This window comes from Lacerta agilis, chromosome 14 (assembly GCF_009819535.1).
Source record: "Lacerta agilis isolate rLacAgi1 chromosome 14, rLacAgi1.pri, whole genome shotgun sequence".
Lineage (NCBI taxonomy): Eukaryota > Metazoa > Chordata > Lepidosauria > Squamata > Lacertidae > Lacerta > Lacerta agilis.
The window spans coordinates 20,953,784-20,973,950 of NC_046325.1; the positions used below are offsets into that span (position 1 = coordinate 20,953,784).

Below are 20,167 nucleotides of genomic sequence, written 5' to 3' on the forward strand. Positions count from 1 at the left end.
TAGATTAATCGCTTTTTGAGAAGCATTCTGTTCAACAACAGTGCTGGAGACACTATACAGTTTGATGAAAATAGAGAATTAGTTGCTGGTTTTGATGTTACAAACTGGGTGACTTTCCCAAATAGCTCTTTTGTTAGAGTAAAAGTTGGACAACTGGAACCTCAAGCTCCTGCAGGCAAAGAACTAATCATTAACAATGATCAGATTGTCTGGCATGGGAACTTTGACCACGTAAGACACAGCGGCAAATGTTTTGAAGCTACCGAATAATTGCAGAGAGTTCAGTTTAAGCCAATTCAGTCTTCTTCTTGAGGCTTGATTTCTGCTGAGTATCAGTTGTGAAACCATAGTTCCTTCACTTGTTTGTAAAAGAAGTAAAAGAACATGAGATGCATTAACTCAATAATGTTGGCATTGGACTAATTAAAGCAGTGAGGTTCTTAGATCCCAATGAAACAAACACCTCCTCAGATTTGTTTTCTTGATGCTAATTACTATTTTGTTTATGGACAGGTACTGCCACTTTCTGTGTGCAACGACAACTGCTATCCTGGTTACAGTAGGAAAGAGAAGGAGGGAGAGAAATTTTGCTGCTATGATTGTATTCATTGTCCAGAAGGGATGGTTTCTGGCCAGAAGGGTAGGAGAAATAATGCACGCTGGTTAAAAACAAAAATGGCCTAACCTAATATTCTGGTTGTTAGAGTGGTCTCAAGGCTATTATTAATTAGACAACTTGTCTTTGAGTGCAAGTTTTTTTGTTCCACAAATTGCCAGTGTGTGTCTGGGGATGGAGTACAAATTGCAACCCTGGTGTGGGGTTGTTGGGGCTTTAACCTTTTGCTTCCTGCTGCTTTCCTGATCTGGATCAGGCTCTTATGCCTGAAATTTACACTCAAGATGGATGCAGAACTAATGATAAGTGGAATCCACTAGTTTGCTGTGGAGACCGTAGCTGCATAATGTGATAACGATGATAGCATCAAATGAAAACCTAGACCCTTGTCCTGGACCAACACCTTGAACATAAGGGTACATGAAACACCTGGGATCCTGAAAGTGATCTATTTCAGGATCTGGTGCCTTTGACACTAAATGTGAAAGTAACCCCAAATGTGTGTAATCAGCTGGCTATACATTTTTTTGATGCCTACCCTCTCCACCATCTACATTCCCTCTCCCCCATCTTGAATTTTATACTGGAAACATGGCAATGCAGGAACCCTTCTTTCTCTCAGGGCTCTGTAAAGAGCCAGGCAGATCGTCTGTGCTAAATAAATCAGAATGCTAATGAAAGATGCTTCGAATTATAACATTCATTTTTAATAATGTATTTTTTCTGTAAAGTGTATTATTATTTTTAAAAAAACCAATAACACAACATTTCTTTTTTTATAAAGAATTTATTAAATTTCCCAATAAAACAAACCATACAAAATACAATAAAACAAACAACAACAACAACAACAACAAACGAAAAAGAAAAACTACAAAACTACAAAAAATACAAAAATACAAAAATTCTAACTATCTTAATCATAATCATAACATAGTGTTGGGACCTCCTCATGTCCTCTCTTCTGCGTTCATTTCTAATCTTCTTTAGTAACTTTGTAACATTATAAAATCTTCTTTCTCACCATTCTTATCATTATAAACCTTAATCAACATTTAACTCTATTATAATCCTAATAAAATAACACAACGTTTCAAAGGCAACAGCACTGTCAAAGACATACAATCTACATTTACATCTAGTTTGTGTTGGTTATACATCATATAGCAGCTACTTCTTCAGTTATTCATTTTGATGATGTTAAAGTCTTGAAATATTTCTCTTCCTGTTTTCAGATGTAGATGTCTGTGAAAATTGTCCAGAAGATCAGCATCCTAATGTTGACCAAAATCAATGCATTCCCAAAGTTCTAAGCTACCTGTCTTATGAAGAAACATTGGGGATCGTTTTAGCTATCTTGGCTGCTTCTTTGTCTTTGGTCACATCTTTAGTGCTTGGAACTTTTATTAAGCACAGGGACACTCCCATAGTCAAAGCCAACAACCGAACCCTCACCTATATCCTCCTCATCTCCCTCCTCCTTTGCTTCCTCTGCTCCTTGCTCTTCATTGGACAGCCTGGACACATGACCTGCCTTCTCCGGCAAATGGCTTTTGGGATAATCTTTTCTGTGGCCCTTTCCTCAGTGTTGGCAAAGACCATCACTGTGGTTCTGGCATTCATGGCAACTAAACCAGGAGCCAGCTTGAGGAAATGGGTAGGGAAAAGGCTGACAAACTCAGTTGTCTTTTCTGGCTCTTTTATTCAAGCTGGCATTTGTATGATTTGGTTAAGTACTTCTCCTCCATTTCCAGATACAGACCTGCATTCACTGAGTGGGACAATCTTAGCAGAATGTAATGAGGGATCAGCTTCCATGTTTTACTGTGTCCTGGGCTATATGGGCTTCCTTGCAGTTGTCAGCCTCACTGTGGCTTTCCTAGCCAGGAAGTTACCTGACAGCTTCAATGAAGCCAAGTTCATCACTTTCAGCATGTTGGTGTTTTGCAGTGTGTGGTTATCCTTTGTTCCCACCTATCTGAGCACTAAAGGAAAATACATGGTGGCTGTGGAGATCTTCTCCATCTTATGCTCCAGTGCTGGGTTACTGGGTTGTATTTTTACCCCAAAATGCTACATCATTGTGGTGAGGCCAGAGCTGAACAACAGAGAACAGCTAATAAGAAGAAAATAATCAACGAATATGTATGCGCCTCTATTCTCCATTTGTTTATAGTTTTGGGGAACAATTTCCCAAGACTGCAGATCCTGTGGTTCATTGTGGAAAACCTTCATGGTCAAAGAAGTGATAAGAAGTAGAACAGGGTTGCCATATTTCAAACAGTGATAAGTTGTTGAGCTTTTTTGGCAATGTTTTTGAGCTTTAGGGGGGAAATCGCTTATAAAATTGCTGGTTTTGAGGTATTTTTATGGGAAAAACAGCACTGCCAACATGGGCTGCCATACGTCCGAATTTTCCCAGACATTTTTCTGGTTTCTGACCGGACACTGCTGCCAACTGCAGTATTTCGGATATGTTTGGGAAATTCCAGACATGTGGCAACCCTAAAGTAAGAAAATCCATCAAGAATAAACACTGCATGCATTTGAGAAAGTATATGAGCATGAAACTGACTTGTGCTGTAGTCAGGACCATCCCAATAGGTTTTGTTGCTCAAGGTAGAACAGCAAATGGTACCCCACCCCACCCCCACCCCCGCAAAGTCAGGATGCCCAGAACCCAAGGCTGACCAAGGTTTTTTGACACCTCTGATAGAAACCCAACAAGGACCTTTCCCTGCATGTAAAAGCACAATAATTATCAGTTTAAGTATAACAATTTGTTGTTCATGGGTTTGTAGTCAGTTTCCTGCTGTGGCCAGCTGCTTCAATTCAGCCTTTCTACATATCATTTTAGACACTGAACACTATTTGTGAACTAGGCATCCTATAGATTCACGTGACCACATACCAGAAACTGCTTGCCAGTTTGCAGAGCTGCAATCCTAGCTCTCCAACACCAGTGCCTCCTGGGCAGCATGTACCATGGCCATCCACAAGTTACTGGCGGCATGGGAGGCGGTGGGAGAGCCGAGAGTGGCACTGTGGTGCTTCCCTGCTGCTCCTAACTGACCACACAAGCGCATGTGCCTGCCATCTTCCCCCACCCCACCCCACAATAACAGTGTTTTTCTTTAGTATGCATGGCCAAATATCTTAGTAAAGTGGGAATGGGCACGCCCTACTGCCCATGTCCTTTTGGCAGCTGTTGTCTCTGCTTGAAGCTGAATTGTCTACTGGACCCCCCAACCCTGAAGCTACTGTTTAGCTTTGGGCCTTCCCTTTCAACCCTACTCCGCAGGAAGTGTTTTGATGTGCTGAAGAGAGAACCAGACACTTTCCATTGTGGTACCATTTGCACAAGTAAACTAACGAACTTTAGCACCCCCAAAGCCCTTTTACACAGTGAGCTCAGTCCTTCTGTGGTTAAATGGTACAGTATTGTTCCTCTTTTGTGGGGGGGCAGGAGGGTGATTGGTTGATTTTCACCCCTTAAATCACTAATCAAGAGTGTAAGATAGCAAAGATACAGAGTGTAAGCAAGGAGCAAGGCAAAATTTATGTTCATTTGGGGGTCTCCCCCCCACACACACACTTTTTAGTGTGGTGTGTGTGCTGGGGAATTTGTGCAGTTGGAAAACCTGCTTTTTTAAAAATCCAGATATCAAAACATTTCCCGCACATAGAAAACTAGGTGTCTATGTGGAAAAGCAGGTTAGAACACTAACCTCTAACCTCTAATTCGCTCTGAGGATGGGGAAATGGTTAGTGTATGTAGGGGTATTCAGTCATATGAGCAATTAATTCATATGTAACTTGTACTGGATTTCATGTGCTCTGGCATTCAAAATGTTAACAGAGAATGCAAAAGAGCTGACAACTCACCCCGCTCCCTTGAAAACTACCGGTAATTCACTGAACTTTCTTAATTAAGAAAAAATATTCAGTGAGTGCATTTTCTCCACTGGGACCAAAACTGGTGCTGACTGGGAAATGTTGAGCTGGCTAACAATGCCCTTTGGAGATGTTAGAAAGCTGTCTTCTCCATGCTGGTAAATTATGGTAAATATTACACTGAGGGCTTGGAAAAACAGCTCTTGCTGGGATAGATGATAGCATTTCCTACTGTAACGTTGGCCATAGAGGCAGAGCATCGCATATGGAGTTGTGCTAAGGAGCAGCTCAGCTGAAAAGAAGGTAGAAGGCTATGGCATTCTGCTAGGGCAGTCTTCCGTAATTTGGTCTCCTCCTCCAAATGTTATTGGGCTCCAACTCCCATCAGCCTCAGCCAGCATGGCCAATGTTCAGGAATGCTGGGAGTCAGAGTCCAGGCTAGGGGGGCATTTTTTTTTTCAGGAACTGCACATATCTGCAGGTTCAGAGTATGAAAGCCAGGGTAATGTAGTGGTTAGAGTGTTGGGCTAGGACCTAAGAGAGCCATGTTCAAATCTCCACTCAGAGCTGATTCAGCTCCCCCCCCCCCGCTTTATCCCCATGTTAGTTTGGTTTCGTTTGGAGGGGACCCCATCTGGCAGGCGAGAAATCACATTCTATTTGGGTTTGAATTTTAAAATTTCAGATTAGCATCCTAAAGGCACAGAAACTCTGAATGCATATAAACAATAAATTGCTATATCTGCTAAGGGGCTTTATAGATTTAGTATTCTCCTATGGAACCTCACAGCAAGATATGTAGATGAGCGACATATTTATTCCAATACATCATAAAAATGTGCCATTTCTCAATAAACTGATTGTCTGCTTTTAAGGCTGGACACAACTCTTGATTTCCCCAGCAAACTAAATTACCGTAACCTGTATAAAGGTAAAGGGACCCCTGACCATTAGGTCCAGTCACGGATGACTCTGGGCTTGCGGCAATCATCTCACTTTATTGGCCGAAGGAGCCAGCATACAGCTTCCAGGTCATGTGGCCAGCATGACCAAGCCGCTTCTGGCAAACCAGAGCAGCGCACGGAAATGCTGTTTACCTTCCCACTGGAGCGGTACCTATTTATCTACTTGCACTTTGACATGCTTTTGAACTGCTAGGTTGGCAGGAGCAGGGACCAAGCAGAGGGAGCTCACCCCATCGCGGGAATTCAAACTGCCGACCTTCTGATCAACAAGCCCTAGGCTCTGTGGTTTAACCCACAGCGCCACCCGCGTCCCAAATTAACCTGTATACAGGAAGGAAAAAGGATAACAAATGGCTCAGCTCTACCTGGATAGAATCATCAGGGGTTTTGAGTACGAATGAGTAAGATTTTTGTTTAGGAGAAAGATCATATTTGATTGACAGATAATACGTTTTACATGCAAAAAGTCCAGCCAGGGCTAGGAAAGATTTCTGTCTGAAACCCTGGACAGCCATCAAAACAGTTTGAGTGTACATTTCTCCCAATACTCACATTCTTGCAAGCAATTTTTGGGAATATGATGCCGATTTCCAGGTTATTTTCATTAGTATGTGTGCTTTCCCATTCATGCACACTTTCCACATGAATATGCATTGTCCAAAACATATTTCGGTTGGGAAATGGCCTCACAAAATTCAGAGAACAATGAAATTCAAAGGTGGACTCCATTTTGGTTTGCATATTGTTTCACAAAGTAAGAAGTTTTGGCACTGAAATGTCAAATGGAACCAATTCCACTCCCATCCCAAGTCAGCAGCTGGCATTCTTGGGCAGCCAAGGGTCCATACTTGTTGCCCTCTCGAGTTCTGAGGAAGTAGATCCAAAGCTTCCTACTGATTTATTATTTCTAAAGCTGGCCTTAATGGGAGATGTGTCCCTGTTGTTGCAGCATGTTCCAAATAGTCAGATACCTAGAGATTTCTTCAGTCTAGTATCATCCCGTGATTGCGGATTATCAAAATTCCAGGGGCAAGGCAAACCTCAATACAAAGGGAAGTTTGTGTGCTAGTATAACAGGTTTCTCCCAATTCTTAACAGCATGTACAGTTTGATTTCAGTTCCTTCAGTTCATGTGCAACTCTCTCACTCTCTTTTTCCAATGTACATATAGCAATTGATAAAATATAGCAAAAACAAACAAATTTGATGTGAACGTATCAAGGTTCTTTTTTTAAAATTTGTATCAAGATTATTTTTGTGTGCTCTTTTACTGCACATTAGGGAAATATTTTTTATGTTCTGTTTTCTTTTTGTGAGCTACTTGGTGCACCATTCTGCTGATACATGCACATGTGCCCCTGCACATTACTAAAGCCCCATACAAAATATTATATTGGGTTGGTCTTTGTTATTGGTTTTATCAGTGCACACATGCAAAACAGTACAAAATGATTATTGATACTTTCAAGCATGTAAGCATGTCAATATGGCTTTTTAAAAATATTATATCTGTTGGTAATGGGGGCAAGAGGAGAAAGGTGCAAATGAAATTATAGCAACCTATGTACCCACAGTGTTACTACTGTGACCTTAAAACGGAGGAGAAATTTGCAAGTACCCCAGTTAAGAGTTAGCTGTATCTTTCCCATATAATGTCCTAGTGGTCAGGTCAGATTTTGAACTCCATCTTGGGATGCACCATGTTTCACCCAGGTGGGCTTGCTCAAAATCATACATGCACATGTTAATCAATGAGGAATAATGTTGCGTCAATTGCTGGCTCTTAAGAAGCACTTCAGGAACTTTTTGGACGGCAATTTTTCTTCACAGTGCTAGATATACTGTGTGTGTGTGTGTGTGTGTGTGTGTGTGTGTGTGTGTTGCTTTATTTTAAAAAACACAACTCAAATTAGTGCACAAATAATAATAATAAAAATGCATCTTATACAATGAAGCAATGACATGCTGACAAAAAGCACATTTGCAGAAAGTGCTCTTTAATTTAAGTCCCAAATCAAGGAAATATTAACAACCTGATTTAGAAAATATGTATAAATTATGATCTGCATGATATTAGGTGGAGGCAGGAAGTTTTCACTACATTTAGTTTATTATTGAGACCAACATTTGGAGGAATTAAACAGTCACCTTATCCTGTGGCTGCCAAATCAGTACAGTAGTACCTCAGGTTACAGATGCTTCAGGTTACAGACTCCGCTAACCCAGAAATAGTTCCTCAGGTTAAGAACTTTGCTTCAGGGTGAGAACAGAAATTGACAGGCGGCAGCTCGGCAGCAGCGGGAGGCCACATTAGCTAAAGTGGTACCTCAGGTTAAGAAGTTTCAGGTTAAGAACGGACCTCCAGAACGCATTAAGTTCTTAACCCGAGGTACCACTGTATCTGTAGTTCCATGATTCATCCCTGTACCTCTGTTCCTCCACAGATGGATGCTGGACAGGCCAAGCACTGGGAGAACCAGAGCACAGTGAATGAGTTCATCTTGTTGGGATACCAAGAATATCCTGCTGTCCTCTTTATTGCCTTCCTGGCCATATACATGGCAATATTACTGGGCAACGGTCTTATTGTGATGGTTACAACACTGGACCCTGCCTTACGTACCCCCATGTACTTCTTCCTGCGCAGTCTCTCAGGACTGGAGATGTGCTACACCTCAGTCACCCTTCCTAAAATGATGGCCAATCTAATCTCAGGGAACCTCTCCATCTCTCTACTAGCCTGTGCCTCACAGATGTTCTTTCTGCTCTTCCTTGGTGCAACCGAGTGCTTCTTGCTAGCAGCCATGGCCTACGACCGCTATCTTGCCATCTGCCTGCCTCTCCGCTACATGACCATCATGAGCCAGAAGATGCGGGTGGGGATGCTGGTCTGCTCCTTTGCCATCAGCCTCCCTGCGCAGATGTTGCAGATTGGGCTCATCTTCTCCCTGCCTTTTTGTGGGCCCAATGAGATTGACCACTTCTTCTGCGACATACCACCAATACTCAGCCTGGCATGTGCTGACCTGTATGCCAGCGAGTTGGCTGTGTATGCCAATAACTTTCTCTTTGTTATAATCCCCTTTTTCCTCATTTTGGCCTCCTATATACACATCACCAGAACCATCCTGAGCTTGCCATCAGCCACAGGACGCCAAAAGGCCTTCTCCACTTGCTCCTCCCACCTTACTGTGGTCATTCTCTTTTATGGCTCTGCAACAGTTGTGTACCTGAGGCCCAAGACACCCGACTCCCTGAAAGTGGACAAGTTGCTTTCCCTGCTCTACACAGTCATCATTCCCCTCTGCAACCCTCTTATTTACACCCTGAGGAACAGGGAAGTGAAGGCAGCCATTAGGAAGCTATTAGGAAGGAAATAGGTTGGCACAGGCGTCCACTGAATCCACCATCAAAATCTCACACATACTAATATTTGGCATTTCCTTACTTGTTCAAAGGATTTCATATGCATTAGTCTACAGCAACCCTACAAAGGAATTGAGTATTATTTTCCCCTTATAAAAGATTGGGTTGGAGGGGTAGAAGCTGAGAGAGCGAGAGACAAATGGTAAGTTCACTTATCAAACCTTTATTAGGCATTTTACAAGTAAAATCGCGAGAGAAAGAGTCACATACAAGAACTGTAAAATATATATACACAAAGAAACAACAATTAAACTCATAGGCTGATTGTATGTGTATATATGTAAAATCTAGAATTTCCTCCTGTTAAAGTAATCCTTGAAGCACTGCTGCCAAAAACTCAGCTACCCCCGCAGTCACCCCTTGGTCAATGTCAGAGAAACAGAATCCAACACTTCCACCATGCTGCGGTTTCAAACCACCCAAAAGAGGGTAAGTTCATAGGTTGGGGTTGATACATCTGTTGATTTCAGTTCTCTCAGGTTCTCATTTTTTCCTATCTTAAATTTCTGCAGCAATTTGCCCCCCCCAAAAAAAAGTTAAGGAATCCTTGTGAAAATTCATCAGCATGTTAGTGTGAATTTATCCTGATAAACCCATTTTTTGTTCGTATTTTTGTAAGCAAGTTAATATGAATAAATTATTACAGATTATGAGATTTGGATGAGGTAGCATTGTGAATTTTCAGCAGAACAATGTTAGATACATATTTGTGGATAAATATTTATTTAATTTTTTTTAAGGGTTTCTTTCATTTGTTTTGTTTTTTAAAATATTGGTTTTAAGAAATGAACAAGGCAGGTGAGTAATAAGCCTTGACCTCTGTGAACTGAAAAGAGATATGTAATTACCTGTCTGCTCCTGATATGGAAACTGAAATAAGGAAATCTATGATAAAAAAAATGTGCATTTGTAATGTCTGCGTCCTTATTCTTCAGTGTATTTTTTTATTGTAAAAATGAAAAATGTGCCCTCGGAACTGTAAAACCTGGGGGCGGGTTATTAGTCACTTTATCACTCATAAGGTTTAACAGGTCTTTGGAAGGCTAAAAATATAGACTGCTGGAAACCTAGAGAACATCCACACATAAAAGAGAAGGCTAGGAACAATCACATATGTCAGTTGCACAGGGCCGGCCCACACACACCCAGGAGGCAAGGTAAGGTGACTGCCTCAAGCAGCAGGATCTACAGGGGCAGCAGATCTGGCCTCCAGGGAATGGATTGCCTGCTGCTGCCACAGAAGCCACCATGCCAGCAACTATGGAGGGTGGGTCTGCCTCTTTCTCCATAGCTCTGCCCCATGCCAACTCCACAGTGGTCTCTTTGTGAATAGGAGGTACTGCTGGTCTCCTCTCACCCATGGGGAGGAAGGAGAAGGGGCTGCCCTCTGGGGTATGCTGAGCTCTGTACCTGCCTGATGTGGTTCAGAGTGGGCCCTGCTCTTAGGGAAGTGTGTGTGTGTGTGTGTGTGTGTGTGTGTGTGTGTGTGTGTGTGTGTGATTGTTGCCAATCTTATGGATATTGATGATCCCGGAAACTAGGGATACCTAATTTGTGGCCTTCTGATGGTGCTGAACTCTGTTTTCCATCAGCTTCAGGAAGCATGGCCAACAGGGGTGATGTTTGTCTCAACCTAATGAGGCTAAAGTCCAGAACCTCCCAAACTGGCCTGATTCAGTTTGGGCTGCAGTCAAATCTGGCACACAGCCCTATCCAAAACAGTCCCTGCAAACTGAACAAATGCGCCATGAAATGGCAAAATAAATATAAAATAATGCACGTTTGGGGCAGAACATTCAACTTTACGTATTCAGCAATGGGGTCTGAACTAGTGGTGACTAACCAAGAAAGAGGGCATGGTGGAGTGAAACATCAATTCAGGGTTTTGTGACAGACAAGAATGGCAAATTCCTTGTGATGGATTGTTAGGGGAAAGCAATGAAATGGTTTAAGAATGAAATTGTTTGGCAGCAGATACAAGGCAGGCAAAAGAAAGTACTCCTTCACACATTGCATAATGTATCGCTAGAACTCCCTGCCACAGGATGTAGAGGTGGCTATTAGCTTAACTGGCTCTAACAAGCAGTTATATCAGTTCATGGATGGTAGGGTTTTCAGTGGCTATTGAATATATAACACTGCAACACTGTGGTCTAACCACTATGCCCCTTGGGCTTGCCGATCAGAAGGTTGGCGGTTTGACTCCCCGCGACGGGGTGAGCTCCCATTGCTCTGTCCCAGTTCCTGCCAACCTAGCAGATCGAAAGCATGCCAGTGCAAGTAAATAAATAGGTACCACTATGGCGGGAAGGTAAATGGCATTTCCATATGCTGCTCTGGTTGCACCAGAAGCGGCTTAGTCATGCAGGCCACATGAGCCAGAAAAACTGTCTGTGGACAAACGTTGACTCCCTTGGGCCTGAAAACGAGATGAGTGCTGCAACCCCATAGTCGCCTTTGACTTGACTTAGCCATCCAGGTGTCCTTTACCTTTACCTAGTCACTGTGAGCCAGTTGCTGGAGGGAGAAACCATTATTGCCTTCAAATCCTGCTGGACCTAGGACTGATCCAGTGGGGCTCTTCTGATGCTCTTGATTTAAAAGGTACTTCTTTCTTTGCTGTTTACCCAGTGGAATGGGTAAACATATGGTTCCCACTGGAATCCTACCACTGATACAGTTGATGCTGAACTTGGGTTGGCTAACAACGACCTTTGGTGGCAAAGTTAGTTAGCAGCCAACTGCTCTCTGACACTCCCTACATCAGCAATAGGCATTTGGGAGAGCACTGCTTCCCATGCTAAAGCTAAAGGGTGTTAAGAGTCCCCTACTCTGACCCTGGCAAGGGAAATACAGTGGCCTGGCAAGAGATGTGGACAGCAGAAACACAGCTGCAAAGAAGGTAAACACTCCTCCTGCTAGCTTAAGACTACCATAATTCTATAATAAGTTCTCCATAATGATAAATTAGGGGAGGGACATCCTTCAGCTGTAGAAATGTTCGCTTGGGTGTCTGACTTACCTAGATTATCTCTGTCTGTTTGCTCTCTCTTTCAGCCTCTTGTCACCAAAAAAAATCAGCTGCTTTTCACTGTTCTTGTTTGTCCTATTACTGTGGTTCCCAAACTCTCCCCGCACCACTTGAAAATTGCTGAGGGTCTTGGTGGGCCATTTAATCGTTTTTTTCTGCCCCTTATGGCATTTGTGGTGCTTTGTGCTAGGTGCTTTGTGTGATCTTTAATTGTACTTTTGTTGTTCGTTTTATTTATTTTATTTGTAATCCAATAAACACAGTATTAGAAATAAAAGAATAAAATACAATGGAAAATAAATATAAATTTTTAATGTGGGTGCACCACAGACTGCCTGACAGAAACTTGCAGAGCAATGGAAGTCCTCGTACCACAGTATTACTTCCTTGTTCAGGCAGGAGAGGAAAGCAGGTTCACGAAGCCAGTGTAATATAAGGACTACAGTGTTCAGTTGGTAGCAAAAGGACATGGGTTGAAATTCCCTTTTATCCATAAATTTCTTGGGTGGCTTTGGACCAGTCCTTATTGCTCAAACTAGGTTATACCTCACAGGTTTGTTGTTGGACTAGAATGCAAACATCCTCAGTAGTGCCTTCAGGGCAAGACTTGGTGGCAACGTTTATTTTATTTTATTAATTTTCTTACTTGCTGTATTTATGTATTGCCTTTCTGCCAAGGCACCCAACAGAATGAGGAGGAGCCCCCCCCCCCAACAAAGCAAGGTGGGATAAATTTTGAAGTAATCAAAGGGCCTCCTCCACTGATCATAGAACTCAAGATTTATTGGGGGAGGCAAGCTTTAAGGTACATAGTTCCCTCTGCAGACGTTTCTCATTTTAAAAAATTGTATTTTATTTTATTCTCACAACAACCCTGGGCCATTAAGTCAGGAGCCCAAAATTCACACAATTGCATCAACACATATTTCATGTGCAAGAATTTTGAATGAAAGGTCAGATACAAAAATATTTGCTATTAATGGAGAGAAAGCAGGGGATTTTAGGCTACGGAGTCCAGGCAGCTAAACATGATTAAAAACAAGCAAACCAGTCCGTCTTCTAAGAATACACTACAATACAGTTTCCAGAAGGCGTTTGAAAGAATGCAAGGAAATCAGACATTCCCCCTTTTAACCTGCATAACATGTAAAAAAAAATTAAAAATTATCCAGGTTTGTGACCAATAATTTTATGAAGCCGACCATAGATTATAGTGCTGCTTTGAATTCTGTTACACAACATTTTTATTGTTGTGAGTTACCCTGGGCGCTCTTTGGGGAGGAAGGGTGAGTTAGAATTTGAAATAATTAATAAATAAGTGTCAAATATGCAGGTGCAAAAGCCCTGTCCTCTTTTGCGCCTGACCACCCTCCTGTGGATCACCTTGAACCTAATCTGCAACAATTGCATGAGCTACTGTTGATCCTTCTTCAATCACATATATACATGTTCCTTTTCTGTTTCATTCTTCCTCTCTGTTTTTGTTCTTCTCTCCCCCTTTTTTGTATTTCTTCTATTCCCCCTGCCGCACACTCACAGTGCAATCGTACATGTCTACTCAGGAGTAAGCTCCATTGGGTTCAATCACACCTACAGTGTCAGATTTAGGGTGATTTGGGCAGTTCTTCCCACCCCCCACCCCACACAGGACACAGAACTCAGAGGGCACAAAATTGAGAAGATCCATAATTGAGAAGATCCATTTATTGGGCACCAGATTTTGGCCTTGCAAAGGGCACCATGTTATGAAAGATGACCAAAGTCTGCCTCTGGTCGACTTTACCATTTACTCTTGGGTAAATGAATTGTTTTGCCCTTGGTTGTTGGATTATTTCTCCTCTTCTCAATAAATGGTCACTGCAAAGGACAGAGGATCTCTATCCTGTCTCTAGTGGGAGGATATGGGCACTTTTACCCTTTGTCACCCACCACTGTCCTCCTGATCCAGATCCAGAAACTGGACCTGAGACTCACAAATTCCTCACTTGCCTCTACAGATGGATGCTGAGCAGGCCAGACGCTGGAAGAACCAAAGCACAGTGAAGGAATTCATCTTGCTGGGATACCAAGGACACCCTGTCCTCCTTTTTTCTGCCTTCCTGGTCATCTACCTGGCCATATTACTGGGCAATGGCCTTATTGTGGTGGTGACGACGCTGGACCCTGCTCTCCATACTCCCATGTACTTCTTCTTGCGCAGTCTCTCGGGGTTAGAGATCTGCTACACTTCAGTCACCCTTCCTAAAATGATGGCCAATCTTATCTTAGGGGACCTCTCTATCTCGCTGATAGCCTGCGCTGCACAAATGTTCTTTATGCTCTTCCTGGGTGTCACAGAATGCCTCCTGCTAGTGGCCATGGCCTACGACCGCTATCTTGCCATCTGCCTGCCTCTCCACTACATGACCATCATGAGCCATAAGGTGCGGATGGGGATGGTGGTCAGTTCCTTTGCCATCAGCCTTGTGGTGCACTTGTTGCAAATTGGGTTTGTCTTCTCCTTGCCTTTTTGTGGGCCCAATGAGATCGACCACTTCTTCTGCGACATCCCACCCATACTTCGCCTGGCATGTGCCGACCTGTATGCCAACGAGTTGGCTGTGTATGCAGAGAACATCCTCGTGGTGGTGCTCCCCTTTTTCCTCATAGTGGCCTCCTATGCCCGCATAACCAGAACCATCCTGCGCATGCCATCAGGCACTGGACGCCAGAAGGCCTTCTCCACTTGCTCGTCCCACCTGATTGTGGTCAGTCTCTTCTATGGCTCGGGGATGCTTGTGTACTTGCACCCGCAGACAGGGGACTCTCTGAAAGTTGACAAGTTCCTCTCTCTTTTCTACACGGTCATCATTCCCCTTTGCAATCCCCTCATCTACACTCTCAGGAACAGGGAGGTGAAGGTTGCCCTCACTAAACTGTTGTGCAGGAAAAGAGCTTTTGGGGTGGGCACAGGGTAAGCAACTTTCGTTCATTTCTTAAACCTTTAAAATAATCCCTATCTCCCAAAACTCAAATTGCCTTTTAGGGGATCCTGTAAGTCCCCCTGGGTGTATCCAACTAAGTCCTACTATGAGTAGACTCATTGAGGTCAGTAGACCCAAGTAAGTCATTTCCATTAATTTCATTGTGTCTCCTCGGAGAAGGATTAACAATTATTACAGCCGCCTGTCTTGAACCTTGCCACAAACTAATCGTCCAAAAAGGGTGCTGTTCTTTATAAGAAGAAAACCAGAACATATAACTAAGGTTTCAGGAAACTCTTATTTACTTACATGCCTGGCTCCTTTTGTCTTCTGCTCTGCTCCCCTGAATAAATGATTTTTGATTAAACTAATTTTGGATTTGCACTAGGATGTTCAGAGGTTCTTCCCTACATCATGCTGATATAACTACCCTTTATAGCTATAGCACATTTGGGGACGGGGCTTTGGGAAAGGTAGAGGGCACTGGGAAACTCCCTTCACAATAAAAGTGTGTGAACCCAACTATCTGGCCTACTACATGTTTAGAAAACTGTTGTGGGGTCCCATATCAAAGACGAAGAATAGGGGCTTGCTGTGAATGCTCACACACACTGTGGATGTATAAATCTGTCAATTTCAGTTTCTCTCAGTTTCTTCTTTTTCCAGTCAAGTTCAATTTCAACATCAGTTGGCAATGTCTTTGTTTAGAAATTCCAGTGAAAATTCATACAGATTTTTCAGCTTATTTCTAATATATGTATTTTTGTAAGTGGTTTTGTCTAATTCACATATATTTCAAGCAATTTCCTCTAATGTGCATTTTTGTTCACAAACCTCTCTGGGCATCTTCCTAATGCAGCACAGCCCGGGACGTCCATAAATCTTCAGTCCTGGCACGCGCCAGTGACACATATCAGGAGACTATGTGCATGCTCACTCAGCAGAGTATAGCAGAAACGAAGTGGAGCTTTGGTTGCGCATTTAAGTATTTATTAAGCAATATATACAGGACGAAGCAATCATGGTGACTCTCTCCTTTCTTCTCCAAGAGAGAGAGAGAAAAAAGACAAAAGTGCAATAGAGCGGAAGAGATAAGACTGACTTCCATTCTCACACTTTCCAAGCCTGGAAAGTAAACACAGACATGTGATGTAACAATTGCATATCAAGCAACGGAGGAGTGAAATGCTGACAATTATATGCACTATATTATATGCACACACTCCCCTAAAATGCACTTTTAAATATTTTGTTGTTGTTGGAGAACTGCATTGCAAAATTCAGAGAAGTGCAGATTTTGAAGGATAGCAGTGCCGCTGTTCATGTATTGGTTCAGGAAGTGTGAACTGGGTACATTCAAATGAATTTCTCCCTGATCCCTACCTCCACCATACCTGGGACCAGTACATGGCACACGCCACACTGTCTTCCAACAATTCTGCCAGGAACCCTCTGGGGATATTCACATTTCCAATATCGTAACATCACATTGGAGGCCTGGGTGATACATCCACTCTCCATAACAACAGAGCCAGCCCTATGATCACACTATGTTCCATGCTAAGTTGGTGCAGAATAGTGATTCTGCTAAAGGAGCCTGTGGACAATGAGACCAAACACCTAGGATTTTTACATCCCTACATGTTCTCAACACAAACTGTATTTCCAATGTTTAGCATGATTAGCACATTTGCTCCTATGGGAGTCCCCACAGCCACCTTCCTCTTCCATCATGCATGTGAATGGCAACTCTATATATACCATGGGAAAGTGTGGTTGCTAGGCAAGGACACAGGTAGAGGCTTCCTGCCCTGGTTCTTACAGGAGAAACTAACCCAGCGCTTAGCACAGCGGCACCTCAGCTGCAAAGCAGGTAAATGTTCTTCCTTCCCTATGCCAATTCAGTAGGGTTAGTTAGGGAACACACCTCAAGGGAAGAGAACCCAAATCAGGTTGGTAAGAATAATGAATGTGGAAATAGAAAATGTAGCCTAGGATAGAAGGTGGTGGACCTGAATTTTATTTGAGTTACATGTTGAAATGCGGAGGAGAGCTTTGCAGGAAAGGTGAAGCAGCCAGAGCACAGAGGAATGAGCACCTGAAACAATTTATGTTGCTCATTGATATATGATCACTTATGAATGTATTCAGCTCTTCGGGATCTGAATTATCCTTGCATTGTGAGGAGGTAAGGTGAGGTGATTACTTCTAGGGAGTTTGGGAATTTAGGACTCTTTTTGTGGGTATTCAAGGCATTCTGGCAACTTCAGCCTGTCACTCAATTTCATCAGTTAAAACTTTGCCAGCAAAATAAGTTGATTTTGAGTGAAGAAGAGCTGCCTCTTATCTTTACGAACCTACTGCCAATCACTTCCATTGGATGAACCAACTCTGTATGTTATCAGAGAAGTCCTGTCTTGTGGGATCTAACCTAGGGATAGGGAACCTGTGGTTCTCCAGATGTTTCTGGACACTAGTTCCCAACATTTCTGACCATTGGTCATGCTGGCTGGGGCTGATGTGAGCTAGAGCCCAGCAAAATCTGAAGGGCCACAGGAAGGGGTGGGGGTGGCGGGGGTGGGAGACAGAATTCAATTCAGTTTGTATTTATGGGCAAACCTACATGCTTCTCACTTTCCCAAACAATACATGAGCCAAAACGGTTATCCTTCAAAATTCACACTTTTCTAAATTTTGCACGGCAGTCCTCTACCAAAGTAAAATGTACAAAAATCTATATACTGGGGTAAAGTGTACATAATAATCCATATATTAGTGAAACCAGCATACAAAATTGTATTCCATTGCACCTAATAGCTTTGAAGAAGTGTGTATCAGGCAAAATTGAATACAAAATATACATGTTTGGTGAAAATTCCCCTTAAAATGCTGATGAATTTTCATAAGATAGATAGGTAGATGATAGGTAGATAGATAGATAGATAGATAAGAACTGAACTTAAGATTGGGAAAATGAAACTGTGAGAAACAAAATTTGACAGCTTTACCCACCTCTAGCCACAAGGTCCCCATTCCTGATTTCAATAAAGAAAAAAATTGGATAGTTTTTTAAAGGGCTGGTTGTGTTGCATTGCCAGCTGAAACATTCAGTATGAGCATCACTCACCCCCTTTCTTGTAAGAATTATAGTCACCCCATCTTAGGATTCTTCCCACAATCCATCATCAATCATCCCAAATTAAGAACACCTAGAGCTAGATCTAGGTCACAGAATCTGGAGGTCATCTTTGCCAGTGAGAACTGCAATGTGAATCATTCATTCTTATGGGAGAAAACCAAATGCATTGGAATGGAGGGAACTGAGATCAGCTGAAGTAATTAATCATGTGAGAGTGGTTTCTTTCCATCCCATCCCTGACATAATTATTTCATTTAAATTGAGTCAGCAAAGAAGTGCACAGGTGTGAGTAGATGTGCCATTCTTCTTCTTCTTTCTAAAATACAAGCACTTGCTACTAGAAAGCATTCTGAAGCCAAAAGTTTCATCTGGCCATTAAATTGTGGACACTGGAGTTTATGGAAGGTTGAACCTCCTATATTCTTACCACCTCAAAAATGAAAGACAGATTGGGCAGAGTGAGGTCTCAGTACTTGGCCATGGTCTTCCTGCCACATCAAAAATATTAAGATCCTACTGCTTTATTAATTCAGTATGTGGTAGCAGCTATATGTTTTTGGTATATTTTAGGATAGAGTTTGCATCCAAGTGGTAAGGCTTAGGCAATCTTAAAGCCATTTTATATTGGCTTTTGACACATCAGGGTAAAGAGAGGGATCTGAAGGACACCAGGGCATGTCAGATTCATCTAGTAGCATACTCTAGGCAAGCATATGTGTTTGTCTGTGTTTGCATGACAGACAGCCTGGACAGAGCGAGATCTTCATCTCATTTCAGGATGCGGCAGCCTCCCAGCATACATATCTTGCCTCTGTTCTTCTGTAGATGGATGTTGACCTGGCCAGACACTGGGGGAACCAGAGCGCTGTGACTGAGTTTGTCTTGCTGGGATACCATAAGTACCCTGCCCTCCTCTTCTTCACCTTCCTGACTGTCTATCTGACTATCCTACTAGGCAACGGTCTGATCATGGCCGTGACAACATGGGACCCTGCCCTTCAAACTCCAATGTACTTTTTTCTGAGAAGCTTATCGGGGCTAGAGTTGTGTTACACCTCTGTCACTCTTCCCAAGATGATGGCCAACCTGGCCACTGGGCAGCGCTCCATTTCCATTCCAGCCTGTGCCTCACAGATGTTTTTCCTGATTTTTCTGGGTGGGACCGAATGCTTCCTACTGGCGGCCATGGCCTATGACCGCTATCTTGCCATTTGCCTGCCTCTCCGCTACATGACAATCATGAGCCATAAAGTGCGGGTAGGGCTGGTGATTGGCTCATTTGCCCTCAGTCTCCCAATGCAACTGGTGCAAATCGGACTCATCTTCTCCCTACCTTTCTGTGGCTCCAATGAGATGGACCACTTCTTCTGCGACATCCCACCAGTACTCAGCCTGGCATGTGCGGATCTCTACGCCAATGAGTTGACGACCTATATTGAGGATGTGGTCTTTATTGTGGGACCATTTGTAGTCATCTTGGCTTCCTATGTGTACATCACCAGGGCTATACTGCGCATGCCATCAGCCACAGGACGCCAGAAGGCCTTTTCCACCTGTTCCTCTCACGTAACAGTGGTCTGTCTCTTCTATGGCTCTGCAATGCTTGTGTACTTCCTCCCCAAGACCCCTGACTCTGTGAAGATCGACAAGTTCCTCTCTCTTTTCTACACGGTCATCATTCCCCTTTGCAACCCTCTCATCTACACTCTGAGGAACAGGGAGGTGAAGGCTGCCCTCCAAAGGATCTTTAACAGCAAATGGCAGTTCAAAGTAGGCATGGAGATCGGCTGAGAAATCAGCTGAATATCTTGCAGTCTGTCTAAAACTGATAGATACTTGTTATATAATATTTTCGGTCATGGCCCCTTCATTATCTTTGGAGTTTTCACACCCAGGAGGTGTGTAAGGTAAAGGTAAAGGGACCCCTGACGGTCAGGTCCAGTCGTGTCCGACTCTGGGGTTGCGGCGCTCATCTCGCTCTATAGGCCGAGGGAGCCGGCGTTTGTCCGCAGACAGCTTCCGGGTCATGTGGCCAGCATGACAAAGCCACTTCTGGCTAACCAGAGCAGCGCACGGAAACGTCGTTTACCTTCCCGCTGGAGCGGTCCCTATTTATCTACTTGCACTTTGACG

The 20,167-nt window shown here is 43.1% G+C and overlaps 4 protein-coding genes across 4 annotated transcripts; all 4 read left to right on the forward strand.

Moving 5' to 3' along the window:
• The first annotated feature begins 404 nt into the window (after positions 1–404).
• Positions 405–2,750, forward strand: LOC117059030 (vomeronasal type-2 receptor 26-like). The gene is made up of 2 exons (XM_033170492.1): positions 405–640; positions 1,852–2,750. The coding sequence occupies exons 1-2, from the start codon at positions 451–453 to the stop codon at positions 2,748–2,750; spliced, it is 1,089 nt and encodes a 362-aa protein (XP_033026383.1). The 5' UTR covers positions 405–450.
• A 5,169-nt stretch (positions 2,751–7,919) lies between these two features.
• LOC117058694 (olfactory receptor 10A7-like) lies at positions 7,920–8,855 on the forward strand. Its single transcript, XM_033170027.1, has one exon. It carries the CDS (start codon positions 7,920–7,922, stop codon positions 8,853–8,855), a length of 936 nt encoding a protein of 311 aa, XP_033025918.1.
• A 5,074-nt stretch (positions 8,856–13,929) lies between these two features.
• LOC117057630 (olfactory receptor 10AG1-like) lies at positions 13,930–14,889 on the forward strand. The gene has a single exon (XM_033168471.1). The coding sequence runs from the start codon at positions 13,930–13,932 to the stop codon at positions 14,887–14,889; it is 960 nt and encodes a 319-aa protein (XP_033024362.1).
• A 1,827-nt stretch (positions 14,890–16,716) lies between these two features.
• Positions 16,717–19,825, forward strand: LOC117057631 (olfactory receptor 10AG1-like). Its single transcript, XM_033168472.1, has 2 exons — positions 16,717–16,768; positions 18,860–19,825. Exon 2 carries the CDS (start codon positions 18,860–18,862, stop codon positions 19,823–19,825), a length of 966 nt encoding a protein of 321 aa, XP_033024363.1. The 5' UTR covers positions 16,717–16,768.
• Positions 19,826–20,167: the final 342 nt, after the last annotated feature.

Bases quoted from the DNA above. Each gene is read 5' to 3' on its own strand.
- LOC117057630 (XM_033168471.1), top strand. From the start codon at position 13,930: ATGGATGCTGAGCAGGCCAGACGCTGGAAGAACCAAAGCACAGTGAAG.
- LOC117057631 (XM_033168472.1), top strand. From the start codon at position 18,860: ATGGATGTTGACCTGGCCAGACACTGGGGGAACCAGAGCGCTGTGACT.
- LOC117059030 (XM_033170492.1), top strand. From the start codon at position 451: ATGAAACAAACACCTCCTCAGATTTGTTTTCTTGATGCTAATTACTAT. The intron at 641-1,851 runs GTAGGAGAAATA...TCCTGTTTTCAG, and splicing joins GATGGTTTCTGGCCAGAAGG to ATGTAGATGTCTGTGAAAAT.
- LOC117058694 (XM_033170027.1), top strand. From the start codon at position 7,920: ATGGATGCTGGACAGGCCAAGCACTGGGAGAACCAGAGCACAGTGAAT.